The following is a 16,455-nucleotide window of genomic DNA, read 5'->3' as shown; positions in this document are numbered from 1 at the left end:
AGGTCCTTCTCCTGTAAGAAGAGGCAGTGGCTTTGTTTAGTCCTCTGATTATCTCTCCTGTTTCTCTGCAGCTGAGGTGATGGATCAGGCATCTATCTGGCCATCCATGTATCCTAGCCGGGGCCCTGGTTCTCACCTGCAGCACACAGGACAACTGCCTGTCTATTCTCGCTCACAGTTCCTGCGTCAGCAAGAACTCTATGCCTTGCAGCAGCAGCAGCAGCAGCAGCAACAGCAGCGAGCAGCACAGGCATTGGAAGTGCAGCGGCACACTCACAGCCAGGTAGGCCTGCGAAAGAGATGGCATGGCTGATACCACCTCTTGGTAACTCTTCCTGGAAAGTTGGAAAAACATTAAAAAAAACAACCCACCCAAACCTTTATGAACACCTGGATAATCAGGGTGTAGGAATGATTAGACTGACAATCTTCCTTAAAATGTCCAAAGCCTGGCTTTTTCCCCAGGACGTTGGCAGCTAAGAAGTTGGGAGCCCATGTAAGGGCATTGTGGGTGTTGATATACAGCTATGCTGCCCCAGCTGTAATACATTTTGGATTTTATTGATAATTTGTATGGCTGAGTGTTGTTGTTTGCTGCCCAGAGCTGTTAATAATACATAGGCAAACTGTGATCAAATCTTGTTCTTTGTAAAACAATCCAGACACCATAAAGCTCCTTCAGTACAAATTGTCCTATGTGGTCCAGATCCCAGGATGATGCAGACACACATAGATTTATTGCAGGAAGGTGATTGTTTAAAGTAATTTAGCCATTTACAAAATACGTATGTGCGAAAGAAGATGGAGAAAATATGTTCTAATCAACTGATGGAAAAACCCATCTAAACTCCAGACAAAAGTGCTTGGCTAGATCCCGAATGAGGAAGTAATCTCCTGAGTTCATCTCAAGGGAAGCGATATTGGCTAGAGATCTATACTAATCTTCCCGTTGCTTCTAGTTATGAGATTGCGATAATGATGGAATCCAACATCATATGGGGAAGAAGAACTTGCTTCCTGATTCCAAAGTCTCTCTTTCAAGGCCTTGCGTACAAAATAATGTATGCTATGTTGTGTTGAACCTTTGGATCCAATTTTATGTTTGGTTCATTCAGTTTCCAAAAAGATACCCTTGAAAAATTATGGGGGTATGTTAATTAGAGAGCTGCTTAATTAAAATTGCCAGGTTCACAGAACAGGCCTTCTTCTCTCCGTGTAGGTGTTTGAGTAGCAGCAATTGAAACATTTTGCAGAAGAAAGTTCCCTACTTAATTGAATTTGCACAATTTTTTGTTGCAGAGCCTGAATGCTTTTAAGGCAGGATTCTACTTACTTACCACATAAGCCCAGTCTCAGTTCCTGCTTGCACAGTCCAAGACAGAAGAGTAGAAAACATAAAGCTAGCCATCCTCTCAAATGTATCCGATTCCCTGGTGAGCTCATTGACATTGTTCTTCCGGTTTTTGCTCTGGAGGGATACCGTCTCCAAAAGACCACGGAGTCAGCCTAAGCACAGGACTGCACATTGGCTATGATACCAGCTGCGGTGTTGTGTAAGGTATATCATGAAGGGAAGACAGTGACATGCTCCACCGGTCAGTCCTTAATTTATAGGTTGTTGGAACCACATGGAAGTCTTAAGACATGCACACTAATAGTACCAACTATTGAACTTATTGCTGCCTGAGTCATTATTTATGTGGGATTGATGTACTTATTGACTATCCATCTCTTTCTCTTCCCTCACCTACTTAATAGCGGAAGCCCGAAGAGCCCCCACCAGAGCTGGAGTTGCCGGGTCCTGAAAAGCCACTCAAACCATCTCACAAAGCAGTTGCCTTAAACGCTCCTCCGAAGGGCCTGTCCCCGGCAGCTGCCTGCTCAGTCAAGCTCTCGTCATGCTGCCATCCACCCAAATGCCCTGGTCCCTGCACTTTACCTGTCTGCCCTGCTGTGGTGCCACGCTCCCCTGCTGTAAGCCCAGTGCCCTCCCAGAACTCTACGGGTCCTGAAGCTGAGGATAAGCAGCCCGAAGGGCGGCCAGCCCAGGACTATCCTAAATCACTGGAACCAGGTAGAGATTCATTCATGGCACGCTGAGAACTGGGATGAGAAATGGCCCCTCTTTTGTTGGCTTTGCTGTCTGTTGGGTTGTTTTAATCTGGGCTGTCCGTTGAATGGTTTAGCTCTTTGTATGTTTTTTTTTTTTCTATATTGGTACGTCACCCAAAGTCCATTGGATTTGGGTGACCAATAAATTAATCATAATCATAATAATAAACATCTGGAGCACCATTTGAATACCACTGGCATTGACAAAATCGCCAGCAGTCAATTGCAAAAGGCAGCTCTCCTTGGAATAGCTTACATCCTGAGGCAATACCTTTGATATCGTTAAATGATAACATCTACCTGTTCTGGGTACAGTTGACAGTTGGACACACATGCTAAATTCAGTCTAAACTTCTGGATGGCTGTGCAACCAACAACAAATACAGGGTCACACTGCTTGGATCTGCACATATGCTATTATGACTGTATGGCATCCTAGATTCTTGGGAAGATGTTGATGCATATGAAGACCAACACCATCTAAAGAACTAGCAGCTGTATGATTTCACTTTGCTCTGTATATAATGATAATAAAAGGGGTCCAGCAAACATTTGGTATAGTTCTGTAATCCAAGAGTTTAAATTCAATTAAGAGCACACTGAAAAAAGGATGACTTGCTAGTAAGGATTCTGGAAAGTACAAGGGATGGCTCACTGATCAATAATTTTTTTTATAGCACTGTCTTGTTTCAGGTTGTTAAAATAGGACAAATACAAACTCTTGTGATTATAGAGAGATGCTTGACACACGTAGTGAAAACAGGAAGCTTTTTGGGGTTGGACAGCTATGTTAAAAGTCTTCGAAGCTGGAGATGGAATCTTACAAAGGTAGTTGGAACCAAAGTACACTTCACCTACTAACAATTACTAGCAAAGGAACAAGGGTTTTTACACATGGAAGATTGCTCTTCCATGTAGCTTTCCTGCTACTGTTGAGCGTAAGGAAGCAGCAGTGTGTTTAAATTTCCCCATAGCTGATCAAGAGCAGCAGCAACTGGGGATGACTGTAAGATGGAGTATGGACACATAGGATGCCTATATTGTATGTATTGTAGGCTCAGAAATTGGAGGGACTTACGTAGTATTTCCATTGTCCACAATCAGGAGCCCAGAATCTTTTCATGCCTGATGTTGGATTTTCTTGCCTCAAATGGAATCTCCTTCAATCTCGGCGTTTCCTTTCATTGTTCTTTTCTTTTCTTTTTTGAGACAATTCTGCAGAATATATCATGTGAATCTGAGCAATTTAGTACAAATAGAATATTTCATGCAGTCCGTAGAGAAATACGAATGTTGTCAAGTGGTATTGCTCTTTGTGGCACCTGTATTTGAGGCTATCAATATTTGCTATGGATAGTCAGCTAGTCCCCTGCCATGCTTTTACTCTGGGACTCTTCCTTTCTTTGTAGATCTTCCCCCTGGTTATACCTACCCCGCGGCTGGTCTGGGCTATGCATCTCCATTTCCCCGGGACCCAGCTGATCCTGACACTATGCAAACTGTTTCTACAGCAGCTGAGCCTGAACAGTCACGCACCTTTCCACCAGAGCAGGAGCCACGCTGCGAGGCAGAAGCTAGCCCACCCAGTGGGACTGGGGACTCTGAAGTGGAACCCACCCGTGCTCACCCTCCACATCTACTTGTCCATCCCCAGAGACCAAGCTCCACTGAAACGATTAAGGATACCCCAAATTGCTCCCTGCTGGTCAGGGATAGCCCAGATGACTTGGATTCTACCCAAAAAGAACATCAGGAGGAGCCTAGCTCAGATGCTGCCACGCCAGGACCTTCCCCTGAAGTGATGAGTATGGAAGAGAGTCCTGTTGCAGCATTGGAAGTTGACTGTCAGGAAGCTGAGAGTAACGCTGTCTTACCCGACGCTCCGTCAACACAGACTGATGTCCAGGTAGCACCATATGGCCTGGATGCCCTTGTTGCTGCCAGCATCAACTTGGGTGAACTCCCAGACCTGGAATCCCCATCTTCTGAAGCTTCCCTTCCCTTGCCCTCTCCCTCCAGCTCAGGGATTCCTGGCATTGCCCTGCTCAGTGAGCTGGCTGAACTGGAACTCTGTCAGTGGCACTGTGATTCAGGTAAGGAAATAACAGACCATCCTGTCCTGATTCCTTCCCTCCACCTCAAAACAGGGTGCTGATGGGGGCAAAAAACCCAACATTGGCTTCTTTCTGGGCACCTATTTTTATTAGTATCTGAAGACTGCTGGCTTCTTCAGCTCATGAGGGCAACTTATTCCCTGCGCCCCCCCAAAAAAAGGCACTTCCCATCTAAGGCAAAGGCAGAGCCAAATATCCAATGTCGGCAACGGAATGAGAAGCTCCCTTTTCCCATACCCTAATCCTGCCTCCTGACTATCCAGCAGGGAATTGATAAAGGAATACTGTATGAAGGCATGGCAATGAACTAGAAGTTGAACATTTGCTCATGTTGTGAGGATTGTCTAGGGACCAGGACTAGAAGCTCTAGAATCTTTTCCCAGACCTTGGAAAAAAAGGATGTCCATGCTTGTCCTCTTGGGGTGTATAATAGATGTTTTTCCACACATGGCTAGTAGGGCTTATTCCCCTATTTCCTTCCATTAGCTTTTTAGTGTTTCATGGAACAGCTGCTAATCAGATTCCCAAGCATGCCCTTCCCATCAGATGTCACTCAAATAGTCCCCATCCAGAGTTGTACAGTAGGAGGGGGATTCCAAAGGACACCTAGTACTTTTTGTAACGTAATAATTTTATTAAATATTACAATTGGAGCAGCAAACCAATACAAACAAAACATAAAAAGTAAAAAGTTAAAAGAATAAAAAATAGAAAAAAAATATTAGAAAAATAAAAATATAGTAAAGAAAAGAGATGAAATGATTTTCATCACAAATATAAACAATTTTAGTAATTTATTACCTCTTAAAATACAGCAAACAATCTCTTCCCATATCTCTTTTCTACAGATAAATCCTTTAAGGCCTTGTTGTTCAATCCTGGTCATATCCGTGATATCTATTTTAACTTTGATCAGGTGAACCAACTTTATATTCTTTTATTTTTATCAATCCCTTCAAATAATATCTTACGATTTGATTTATTTTCATTTTTTCTTTATCCATTCTCATAAAATCTTTCAAAACTAACAGGTCTCTTTTATAAATACAATATAGTAAAGTATCCAGGTTATTCTTCTGGTTTATTATTTGTATATCCCATTTAATTATTAAGACATTAGCCCAAGGGTCTTCAAAACTTGGCAAGTTTAAGACTTGTGGACTTCAACTCCCAGAATTCTTGAGCTAACATGACTGGAGGAGGAATTCTGGGAGTTGAAGTCCACAAGTCTTAAAGCTGTCAAGTTTGAAGACCCCTGCACTAGCCAATTCTATCTGTATATCCAGTGCAGCATCTTTTTCCATATCCTTTCTGTGGTATGGCACTTCAAAATCCACTTTCAAATCAGTCCCAGTCTTGCCAGTTAAACATTAAACATGTTCTCATGGATCTATAATAGTAGACATTCCAAGGATTAATTTCTGAGTCCGTTGTTCAGAAATATCCTTAAATAGGTCCAATATTAAAATATTTTGCTGCATTCTCTATTAGTAAGTCAAATCTGTTAGTCTCCTTTAATTACAATATAGTAATAGTAAATAGTTCCTTCTGATTCCCTCTAGTATTCAACCTTATCATGCTTTTCATAATTGCAAATAACAACATTTTCCCACAGGAAGGATTCTTACAAAAAATTTCAAAATCTTATTTCAAATTTGGACCTTTAGTCCATAGGTAACTTTCCAAAATCAACATTATAATAAATTGTTCGATGTTTATTCAAAAATATTTTTAAAATTCTTAAATTTATATTATGGATTGAAGGAAACTCACCCTGTGATAAAATTTTGTATATTTTTTTTTCAATTCAAAGGTTCCTAATAATTGAAAAGCAATTAAGAAATATTTTAAAAAGACATCAGGCCTGGAAAACTCTATATCCATATAGGCTGCATTACAGCTGTGAACTTGGTTGAAATCCCTAGACTCCCAGCTGCTTGATTCACAAATTAACCACAAAAACTTTGGTACCTGTAGTCTACTCATAAAAAGCAGGTGTCTGGAGTACGTGGGCAATCTCACTACCTCTCCTTTCTCCAGAGAGACTTTGTCAACCAGAGTTCTGCTATTAGGTGGCCAGTCTCCGCTGCAATGCCATTCTCGTTCCTTCAGGGATGTCAGTTCACCATGAATTCTCACTGGAAGTCTCCAAAAGGTCACTTAGCCTGATCCATCATTGATGAAGTATCTCTTCTACACAACTATAGTTTCTTGATCCCTTCATTAGATATCTGATCATCACAGGTTGCTCTCATGTACACAACTGTTTAGAAAGGAATCCCCTCTTTCTCTTTTGGAAAAATAGACTAAAGATTGTATCATATCTATCCTCAACATGACCAGGTCCCTGATTGGTTAGGACAGGGGTATGGAAACTTGGCTCTTTTATCACTTATGGACTTCAACTCCCAGAATTCCTGAGTGAGCCATAAAAGGTTCCCCATCCCTGGCCTACTGGTTTTTCAGTTGTGGGGGAAATCAAGTTTGGGGAACCTTTTATGGCTCACTCAGGAATTCTCGGAGTTGAAGAGTCCATAAGTGATAAAAGAGCCAAGTTTCCCTACCCCTGGGTTAGGAGATAGTGAATTATTCAGACATGAGCTAAGCTATTCCTCTTCAAGGCCTTCTTCTTTTTTCCTCAGAGGAACTGTATTCTTCTTTAGAAGCCTGCATGCTGATATCCCACTCTTGACTTTAGAGCACAACTGGGTTTACAACCCAGCACTTGCATAATCTCTGGCATTATGAATGATTGAAAAGCTGTGAATCACCGCATGTAAACAAAAATGGTACATAATCTCATGTAGGTCATTGATTTTAGAGTAGACATACCATGTTATGGCAGTATGGACTCTTTGAAGTGCGTACAACTTTGAAAGTCTCACAAATCACCTTTCATAATGTTCCCCTGCCAGGAGAGAATTGCCCATCAGGCTACTTAAGCCTAGCACTAGGGAATATAGTAAATTCCCATTTAGAGGCTGAATTTGGAGGATTGCCCAAAAACCAGATGAAATCGGGGCAGGTATTAGAATTGTTGCATTTGCTTGGGCCTTGCTGATGATCAATGTGCCTCTTAGTTTTGAAAGCTTCGAAAGCAAGAGCTTTGGACTTCACTACTGTATACTGCATGTAGAAACCATTGGGGGGTGGGGGGGCTTTCCCTGTTGGATTTTGAGTTGTGAATTAATTTGGGATAGGGCTTGCTTATAAGCATCCTAGACTACTAGCCTATTACTATGAGGCCTTGCATGCTTGGAAAGCTGGGGAACAGCGCACTTGACTGGTCTGTGACCAGATTTATTTTGATGTCTCCTGTTTTTAGAACATCTTGGCTCTCAAGAAGTATCTCATATTCTCTGCTTATGAATAATAATGGCCTTTGCTAATAATAATCACAATCCTCCAATATCATTTGAGTAGTGAAAGTCCTTCATTTTTTGTCCCTACACCTTTCTGCTGCTGTTTCAAGCCTCCCACTTCCTGCCTCCCACAGTGGCGAGGTTTACACCAACCCACATATGCAGATGGTTATCGTCCCCTGTGGCTAGGCGATGTCTGTGCTTTTCATCTGTACACCCAACGGTTATTGCTCACACACCAAAACCGTTCTTGCCCACAGTGGAACGGAAACCGCATACAAGGACTCCCCTATGTGCCTTCTCATACGTGTGCGCAGGCACTTTCACAAGCAGATGCACTTGTATACAAAGAGCGACAGCCCAAGAGGGAGAGGTGTCTTTAAAGAGGTACACCCACACATACATACTGCAGTTTTTGTTTTGTTTTTTTTAAAAAATGTCCATGATTACCCTTTTTCCACTTGTATATATATCTTCATGCAGAGGTTGGCCCTTTCAGCTTTTCTCCCTATTTGAGCACCTGTTTCCCTCCTTCCTGAACACATCTTCTACTTCTGAGGCTATTTCCAATAGGCCCCTTTTTCCTTAAATTCCGGCAATGATAGCTTCTGCTTGCTGACCCAAATGGGCTTCTCAGGTCTCTTGCTTGGCCAGGTGATATCCTGACAATTTTAACCTCTGTGGGAAAGGACTTCGGATGTATTCTGCAAAGAAGTACAAACAGGGACCTCGTGGTTTTAAGCTGTGGTCTGGGAAGAGCTTTTTTTCTAAATGACCATCACTTGCAAGCCAACTTTTTCTATGTCGTGACTCTCTTTCAGCCCTTCTTAACAGAGGGAGGAAAGCAGCTTGGTGTGTCTGGGAAGAGGAAAGAACAGGGTCTTTTGAGGAAATGGGGTAGATTGTGAGATGCCACCAAATATGCATAGAAGCCCAAGATACATACCTTCATCCAGTCACTAGGGGTGGCCTATGAATTCAGAGGTGTTACAAGATGAAGTATTTATCACGCAGCTGAAATATTTTGAGTATGCTCTTTACTATGAGGCCTTTTTGTTTGCAACCCTCCTCAATTTTTCCTTCTGCTAGTTCTGTTTTTTTTCTTTCCTACGAATGAAGGCGAATATATGTGTCCCAGGATAATTTTGCAAAATCCAGTCTGGGTCGGTCACCAGAACCAGAGGTTTTGTCTTCCGAGCTTTCGGATTCGTGCTGGAGCCCATCTTTGGTTAGGAAGGAATTTCCTTCCTATCCAAAGATCTGCTAAGCAGCAAACTAACTAACACCGTATGGTAAGATAGAGGAGCAGGTAGGAGCACACCAAGAAGGCAGACTTAGTCTGGAAGCTCTGAATGTGACGGCTCCTTTGATGTGACAAGATTGAGAGCCCTAGGTTGGAAATGTAAGTTCATAACTTATTAATAACCCATTCAATGAATGAGAATTGATCGTCTCCGACTGTATCTTTCTGTTTTCCACAGTGCTGGATGAAGACTTGGCAGCCTTCAATTTGCAAAGTCTAGCCACCCTTGCTGCTGCCTGGGCTCTTGTGGAAGCCACTGGCTTCGAGAGCAGCCCACCTGACCTTCTCAGTCTGGCAGATGCCGCACCGTGTGTGAATCTGCACCCTCGCACGCGGGTCTCCCGACGGAAATACATCTGGACCCCTAAAACCAAGCCTGTAAGTTTCTTGAGTTCAAAATGAATGACAGAGCTGATGGACTGAAAGATTACATGCCAGCATTCCATTTTTGTAGCCTGACATAGTGTCATGCCCCTGTTGGAATCTGATTCTGAGGGGGAGGCCGAGCAGCTGTGGAAGAAACTGGGAAAGGGCAAAGTCCAGCTGGGCAGAGCAGGGGAGAGGTACAGCAAGGCAGAGGAAGACCCAGGCTCACCCCCTCTTCATCCTAGGGCACACAGGGAGGAACGGAGAAGGGAGCAATGTGAGTTGTGTGGCTTATGGGGGAGAAAAGGGCCCTGATTCCCTTAATTAGCTGCAGCTGGGAACACAGTGTTTAAAAAAAGGGAGATTGTGCATAGCAACTTGTTGGAAGCAAATCATGAGTTATCTTTTATTGTCGAGGCTTATCTGGGTTCCTGACGTCTTCCCAACTGTGTGTGTTTTGTTGGCCTTTGAAATCTGCAATTCCTTACCTTGCCCTGTCCAGTTAATTGCTGCAGCATGCTTTTTTGTGGATTTTGATTTAGTTTATATGTACTTTGTTTTCAGACTGAATATCCTCCACTTAAAGACTGTTTTGGGGAGAGTTTTTTCTCCAACCAAAGATAACTGGACTTTGGGGGCAAAGTTGGAGATATTAAAGGGACGTTTCTTATTTATGTGACTGTGTTGCCTTTGTGCCATGCCCCGGGTTATCACACATAGTTTTGTGGTGTATTTCTGGGCCATATGATCTTTGCTGCTACAGACCACAAAAATATTCACCTATCTCACTTGAAGAAGGATCTCAATTTCCACAGGTAATAACAGAGACTCCTGTGGTAAATTGTTCGTGTTTGAGGGATAATCTTTTATCCCTTAAGACTCATTCTTGGGAGGGGAAGCAAGATGAGCAAACAGTGAAACTTTCATTATAATGTCACACTGCAAATCCTTTTTGTGCATTTATTATAGTCACCTGTGAGAGGTGGAGCTTGTGTGACACTTCAATGCATGTTTAGTCATTCTAACAAAAACATGGCTTGTTCTGGATATTTCTGGATGAGATAATAGAATCTGGCAAGACTGCTGAATAGGTAGTCTTCAACTTACAACAGATCACTTAGTGACTGTTCAAAGTTACAAGGGCACTGAATAAAGTGACTTATGACCGTTTTTCAAACTTACAGTCACCTGATCAAAATTCAGATGCTATGAAGCTGACTCATATTTATGACAGTTACAGTGTCCTGGATTCACGTGATCACCTTTTGTGTTCTTCTGTCCGAACAACGTCAGTGGGGAAGCCAGATTCACTTCACAGTCTTGTTACTAAATAACAACTGCAGTGATTCACTTAACAACTGTGGCAAGCAAGGTCATAAAACAGGGCAAAACTCACTTAACAAATGTCTCAGTTAACAACAGAAATTTTGGGCTCAATTGTGGTCGTACGTTGAGGACTACCTGTGGTCTACAAGCAAAACCGTGTAGAAGATTTTGAAACGTGGAAGTGCATTTTTTATTCCCTCTTTTGTGTATTTGTTTTTGTTTGTTAAGGGGACAATTATTAAGGCTTGCCTTAATCAACTTCACAGGATAGCTTTTGCTGTATCAGCCTCTCCAATGTTAATCATCATTTATAGGGAAAGTTGGCTGGATAGAGTGTATGGAGGCTAGAATGTTAGGCTTCTCATTGTGTACAAAATCAGATAATCCTTGATTTACAACAGTAATTGAGCTCTGAATTATGGTCATAAATTGTAGACTTGAGGCATCATGTGAGTGAACCTGACTTTTTTGACATTTTTTGCAGTGGTCATTGTGCAAAAACTGCAGTTGTTACGTGAACGCCACAGTTATTAATAAATTGGTTTCCCCTGATGGGAGTTTTTTGCCAGAAACAAGAAGTATACCCCAGAAACTGGTAAAAAATATCACAAAAAATGATGCAAACTGACATAAAAGCAAGTCAATTACCAACCGCCGAAAATGTGATTGTGAGTGATGAGTGATAGTTTGTCCCCATCGTAACTTTGAAAACAGGTCATAAGTAGCTTTCGATGGTCCATCATAAAGTGACCAGGTTATAAGACGACCACTTGCAATCTGAGAACTGTAGCAGTATTGTGTGGACTTAAGGTGCTTCGTCTACTTGAGTTCCTAAATGACAAGAATGTCCATTAAGAGAAGGGAAATCTCTAAAGATCTCTGTATGTTCAGTGTGTGCAGCAAGGAGATAAATCATTATCAAAGTTAATTAACTATAGAAAGAAAAAGAGGAAGAAGAAATTTCAACAAGGAGCATTCTTGTTACAATTTTGTTTTGAACTCCAGAAATCCCCTCAAATTAATTTGTCTTAATTACATTTCTTAGCCGTTGAAGATGTTGGGTGGCCAAAAGGGCTCCCACTTGAAACATGAGTGAAGATCCCACGAGTGGTCCCTTAAAGGTCACCCTGCAAGTACATAAGTAGAACCAACTGGCCTTCTAAACCTGTTCAGTTCAAGAGCGCAAATAAGTCTCAGGGCATATAAACTACCAGGAGTAAAAGCCTGAATAAAACATGCTATGCACCCTGTCACCTCTTGCTGTCCTCTGTGGCTAAGGTGGCCTTTTCTCTCTTCCCCAAAGGTTTGCCCTCTGAAAGCAGCTATTGAGAATTTGGACACCCAGGAGGTGGAGATGCGCATGCGCCTAGCAGAACTGCAGCGGCGCTACAAAGAGAAACAGCGGGAGTTGGCCAAGTTGCAGAGACGGCATGACCATGAGTGAGTGTCTGGTTTCCTCGGTTTTCACAAATGGTTTCTGAGATAAGCACCTGACCCACTTGCTTGGAAGGAAGGTGGTTAAAGCAAAACGGCACCAGGAATGATGCCAGCGGTAAGGGGGTGAAATAGCTTTGAATCTGCTGGTTGATCTGTTTACTGTAGCATCCGAAGGCCAGGTGATGGTCAAAGGCCTCCCCTCTCCTCTAAACTAGACCACCTCCAAAGAGACCCTCGGTATATGGGAGCAGGGCCATTCCTGCCCTTTTGTTCTGTGTTTAATATGGTTGTTACCTGTAGGCGAGAGGACAGTTCCCGGAGTCCAGCTCGGCGGGGACCGGGGCGACCTCGGAAACGCAAGCACTCCAGCACACTCAGTTCATTGCGACAGGGTTCGATGGGCAAGAGTGACAGCAGGAAGGTCAAGTGAGTGACTCTAGCATGACTTATACGGGGCTTGGGGTTGGGGAAAGCACTCTAAATGTATACAACATTGCCTGTCTCTTTGAAAGCTTAAGGGACCCAGTGGATGCTCTTAAGAAGGGTCTGCCGTGTGGTTGTTACAATGAATGGAAGTGCAGCTTGTGTTCGTTTCTTCAAGGATGGATCGACAAATGGGACTATCGGGCCATTAGCAGGGTGGGAGAAAGGTGGAACTTTTCCCCGCAGCAAATGTTGTCCTCCTCATCGCTTCCTCCCCTTCATCCTAATACCATGGGATTCCTTCCCCCCCTCCCCCCCAAAAAATCTGGAATTATTAGCTGAAAAGAGGGGCATCAACAATAAAGGAGCCATGATATGAAAGGTTTTAGCTACTTGTACCTATCCTTCATTTTCCTTTTAGAAATTTCCTCTCCATCCATTTTACAGGTGTTATGCTCTGGATATATTGACCAGGCTGGATGGTATGAATGAGACAAAGTGTTAGTCTGTTTGCATTTGCGTATGTCTGGTTACCGGGGATTTGTAATTAGATTTTGGGGAAGCATTTATGTGTAAAGGGAAATTTCACATAATGAAGCCTTTTACTTCTTTCTTTCTTTCTTTCTTTCTTTCTTTCTTTCTTTCTTTCTTTCTTTCTTTCTTTCTTTCTTTCTTTCTTTCTTTCTTTCTTTCTTTCTTTCTTTCTTTCTTTCTTTCTTTCTTTCTTTCTTCTCAGCCTATTTTTGACTTCAACAAACAGCTGTATAGTGTCAGTGTTTCTTTATATTGCTTTCTTGTATTTGTACACTATAAAAAGCGGACTCTTCCTCCCAGATCTCTCTGTTTGTAGCGTAATAATTGCAGACCACACTGGGAAGAGGCATGAGAGAAAGTGGTGGTGATGTTCAGTGAATATGTTGTGATCAAAGTGTTGCTTGTTGTTGTTTTTTGGGCTATTCCTGTTGCCTTCACCCTAGAGGTGATTACACTTTAGCACTCAGCACAGCCAAGGCCTTACCCATCATAGCGGTCATCCGAGATCTGGAGGAATAAGAGGGCTAAAGAGATGCCTGCTCCTCTGTGTTCCCCCTGCCTCCTGGTCTATCTTGCCTCCTGCACTGCTCTGGGGGAAGAATTGCCCCTCTTTGAAAAGGAAGGCAGTGTTGCATAAAAGCCTCTTTATCTGTGCTGTATAAAGTCATTGGTCACGCTGCAGTGGTGTTCATTGCTGCTGGCGCTTTATGATTATCCATTAGCCGCCCGGCACAGTCATTCCCGCACTCACGGGCCCTGTATAATTGTCCTTCTCTGCTACAAATTGCCTCTCCCGGCAGGCCCATTTGCATAAATCCTCCAAGCTAGTCCAAACATGATTGGAGCACGCGTGTGTGCGCTGCATCAATCCTGATGATTTGGTAATAATAGTTAAATCTGTACTAAATGGTTCCTTCAATTAAGACAGAAGAAAAAAATTAATCTCTAGGTTTTATGTCACAAAACATTAGCAAATGTAGTGAAGGTTACAGGGGGAAAAAAAGCAGTTAGTGTTGGCTTTGGGTTGCAACATGGCTCCACCATATGGCTCATGGAAACCTTCCAGGACTTGCTAGAGAACTTGCTTGCCTTTTCCCATTCCTCTCCACCCTTTTCCTTTATGCAGATTTCACCTGGGGGTGGGGTGGGGTAAGTAGGAGAATCCCCGTCCGCTCCAAACCTTGGAAAGCTGTGCATATTCATGCAAAATTAAATATAAAAGGAAATCCATTCTTAGCTTATTAGGAAGACGATCCCAGCTTTGGTTCCCTTGAGCTTCACTTCCTTTACATTTTAACCCCACTTTCACACAAGTCCAAAAATCATCCCACCCGGATGGATTTGCCAGCAAATCTTTAAAAGCTGAAAGAGGGGATTCTGCGATTCCAGAACAGCATTCCAAGCGCTGTTTAGCATAGCGGCCCTAAAGTGCCATTACCTAGGATGGGAGCCAGCACAAAAATATGCTGGTTGTAAGAAGTGCTGACCACATTTGGACCCAATTCTGCCTTGGCAATGAAGGGGAAATAGAGGGTTGTGTCCACATGAAAGATACGAGGTGTGAGGTGTGGAATGTAACTAGTACTCGTTTAACAGCTGCCTTGCTTAGTGACCATTTGCAGTTATGATGGTGATGAAGAATTAACTTTATGACCTTCCTCACACTTAGGCCCTTCATAGGTCTGTAAAATAAAAAAAAAGCTGAAGTAAAATGGCGATGTGATGTTTCACTTGAACACTGTGATGTTTCACTTGACAACCAAGTTGCCGGTCCCCATTGCACTTGCTAAACGGGGACTACCTCAATGTCCTTTAACGCCAGTTACTGGTTGTACAAGATCTGTCTGTAGTGTCTCTTGGTGTCTGTTCTCTGACCCCATGGCTGGGATTGACGCCAAATAACACCATTATTTCCTGCAACGTTCCCCCACTTTCACCATCTCTATCCATACTTCTCCTTTCACTCATCCTGAGAAAAGCCATGTTGGAGAAGAGAGGCCTGTCCCTCTTTCTGTCTTCCATAAAATGTCACGAGTGGGAGTTCTTAGTGGAGTTTAACTTCTCCTATCATCCCTGTCTCGCAGGAAGGCAGGTGACAGAGCAGCTATTCCCAGCGCTTGGGAGAACAGCTCTGCTTTCCCTTTTGCCTTCAAAGGTATCGCTGCACATATTTAAAATGTGCCCCACCCTTCCCATTCATCACTGTAGTACCAAAGTAGCAGAGAGGAGCTGCTGAATCGTAGTACAGAGCGTCTATGGGCTACCCTCTGGAGAGCTTGGCTGTTCTGCGGTGTTGAAGCTACAAGCCAGTGTCATGGTAGAGCACTGGGAGATTGAAGTGATGTCGTCGAACAAACTTCCAAAAGGCCACTGGACGTTTGGTTAAAACAACCCCCCACACACACACACTTTTGGGACTGTGGCATCTAAGTTATGCAACAAGGCAGGCATCAGAGGAAGTGACTATGTTAGGGGTATCTCAGTGGTCAAGCAGACTTTCCATGGTGGGATCGTGCTTTTTGGGCACCAGAAAGCAGGTCAATGGGAGTAAGTGAAAAGTTGTGAGGGAGAACAGTTTCTTTGCTGTGGTTTCCTGATCCCACAAAGTTCGTAGAACTGAATACAGAATAACAGAGTTGGAAGGGACCTTGGAGGTCTTCTAGTCCAACCCCCCTGCCCAAGGAGGAGACCCTAGACTATTCCGGACAAATGGCTTTCCAATCTCTTCTTACAGTTACTGATAGTAGGCAACTCACTTCCTGCTCTTCTCTCTTGTGTGAAGATAAGTGAATCTTTCTCATGCCAGGAGAGAATTGGCACCCCAAAAACACCTGCGTCCCCTCCTTCTCTCCCTGCTTTGCCTGCCATCTGTGAGCAGGCAAGTGGCTGTTTGACAGTAAGAAAAGTCCTGACAATTCACAGCACGCTGACCGCTTGGCACGACTTGCGCTGGCAGAAGTGGAAGAATTAAGTTTGGAAGGAGAGCACAGAGTTAGGAGCAAAAAACTGCCTTTGGGGTGGGCTGGGGGAGGGTTGAGAAGAAGGCGAAGGCGCATAGAAAAGAGGAGACTTCAAATCCCATTTTAGGCATGAAGCCAACGGGGTGACTTTGGGCCAGTCACTCTCTCTCAGCCCAACTCACCTTATGGAGTGGTTGTTATGGACCAAATACAGGTAGTCCTCGATTCACGATCACAGTTGAGTCCAACACTTCTGTTGTTAAGCGAGGCATTTGTTAAGTGAATTTTGCCCCATTTTACGACTTTTCTTGCCTCAGTTGTTAAGTGAATCACTACAGTTGATAAGTTAGTAGCACAGTTATTAAGTGAATCTGGTTCCCCCATTGACTTTGCTTGTCAGAAGGTCGCAGACATGACCCCCCCGCCCCCGGGACACTGCAACCGTCATAAATACGAGGCAGTTGCCAAGCATCTGAATTTTGATCACATGAGGGATGGGGATGCTGCGAAGGTCGTAA

The 16,455-nt window shown here is 43.3% G+C and overlaps 1 protein-coding gene across 8 annotated transcripts in view; it reads left to right on the top strand.

Moving 5' to 3' along the window:
• The window catches only part of BAHCC1 (BAH domain and coiled-coil containing 1), a 128,322-nt gene that overhangs the window by 89,399 nt on the left and 22,468 nt on the right, over positions 1–16,455 (top strand). For 7 of the 8 annotated variants that reach the window (XM_087956005.1, XM_087956007.1, XM_087956006.1 and 4 more), the window contains 6 exons: positions 72–283; positions 1,759–2,074; positions 3,522–4,205; positions 9,070–9,269; positions 11,887–12,023; positions 12,321–12,446. In XM_087956005.1, coding sequence (XP_087812131.1) covers positions 72–283; positions 1,759–2,074; positions 3,522–4,205; positions 9,070–9,269; positions 11,887–12,023; positions 12,321–12,446 — 1,675 coding nt within the window. The remainder of the gene's footprint in view (positions 1–71; positions 284–1,758; positions 2,075–3,521; positions 4,206–9,069; positions 9,270–11,886; positions 12,024–12,320; positions 12,447–16,455) is intronic. The other variant, XM_087956010.1, reaches the window with a different exon arrangement.

This window comes from Notechis scutatus, chromosome 2 (genome assembly GCF_049901735.1).
Source record: "Notechis scutatus isolate UNSWTSFEM ecotype Mainland chromosome 2, rNotScu1.2, whole genome shotgun sequence".
NCBI lineage: Eukaryota > Metazoa > Chordata > Lepidosauria > Squamata > Elapidae > Notechis > Notechis scutatus.
This window is presented reverse-complemented; position numbering and strand designations above follow the sequence as displayed.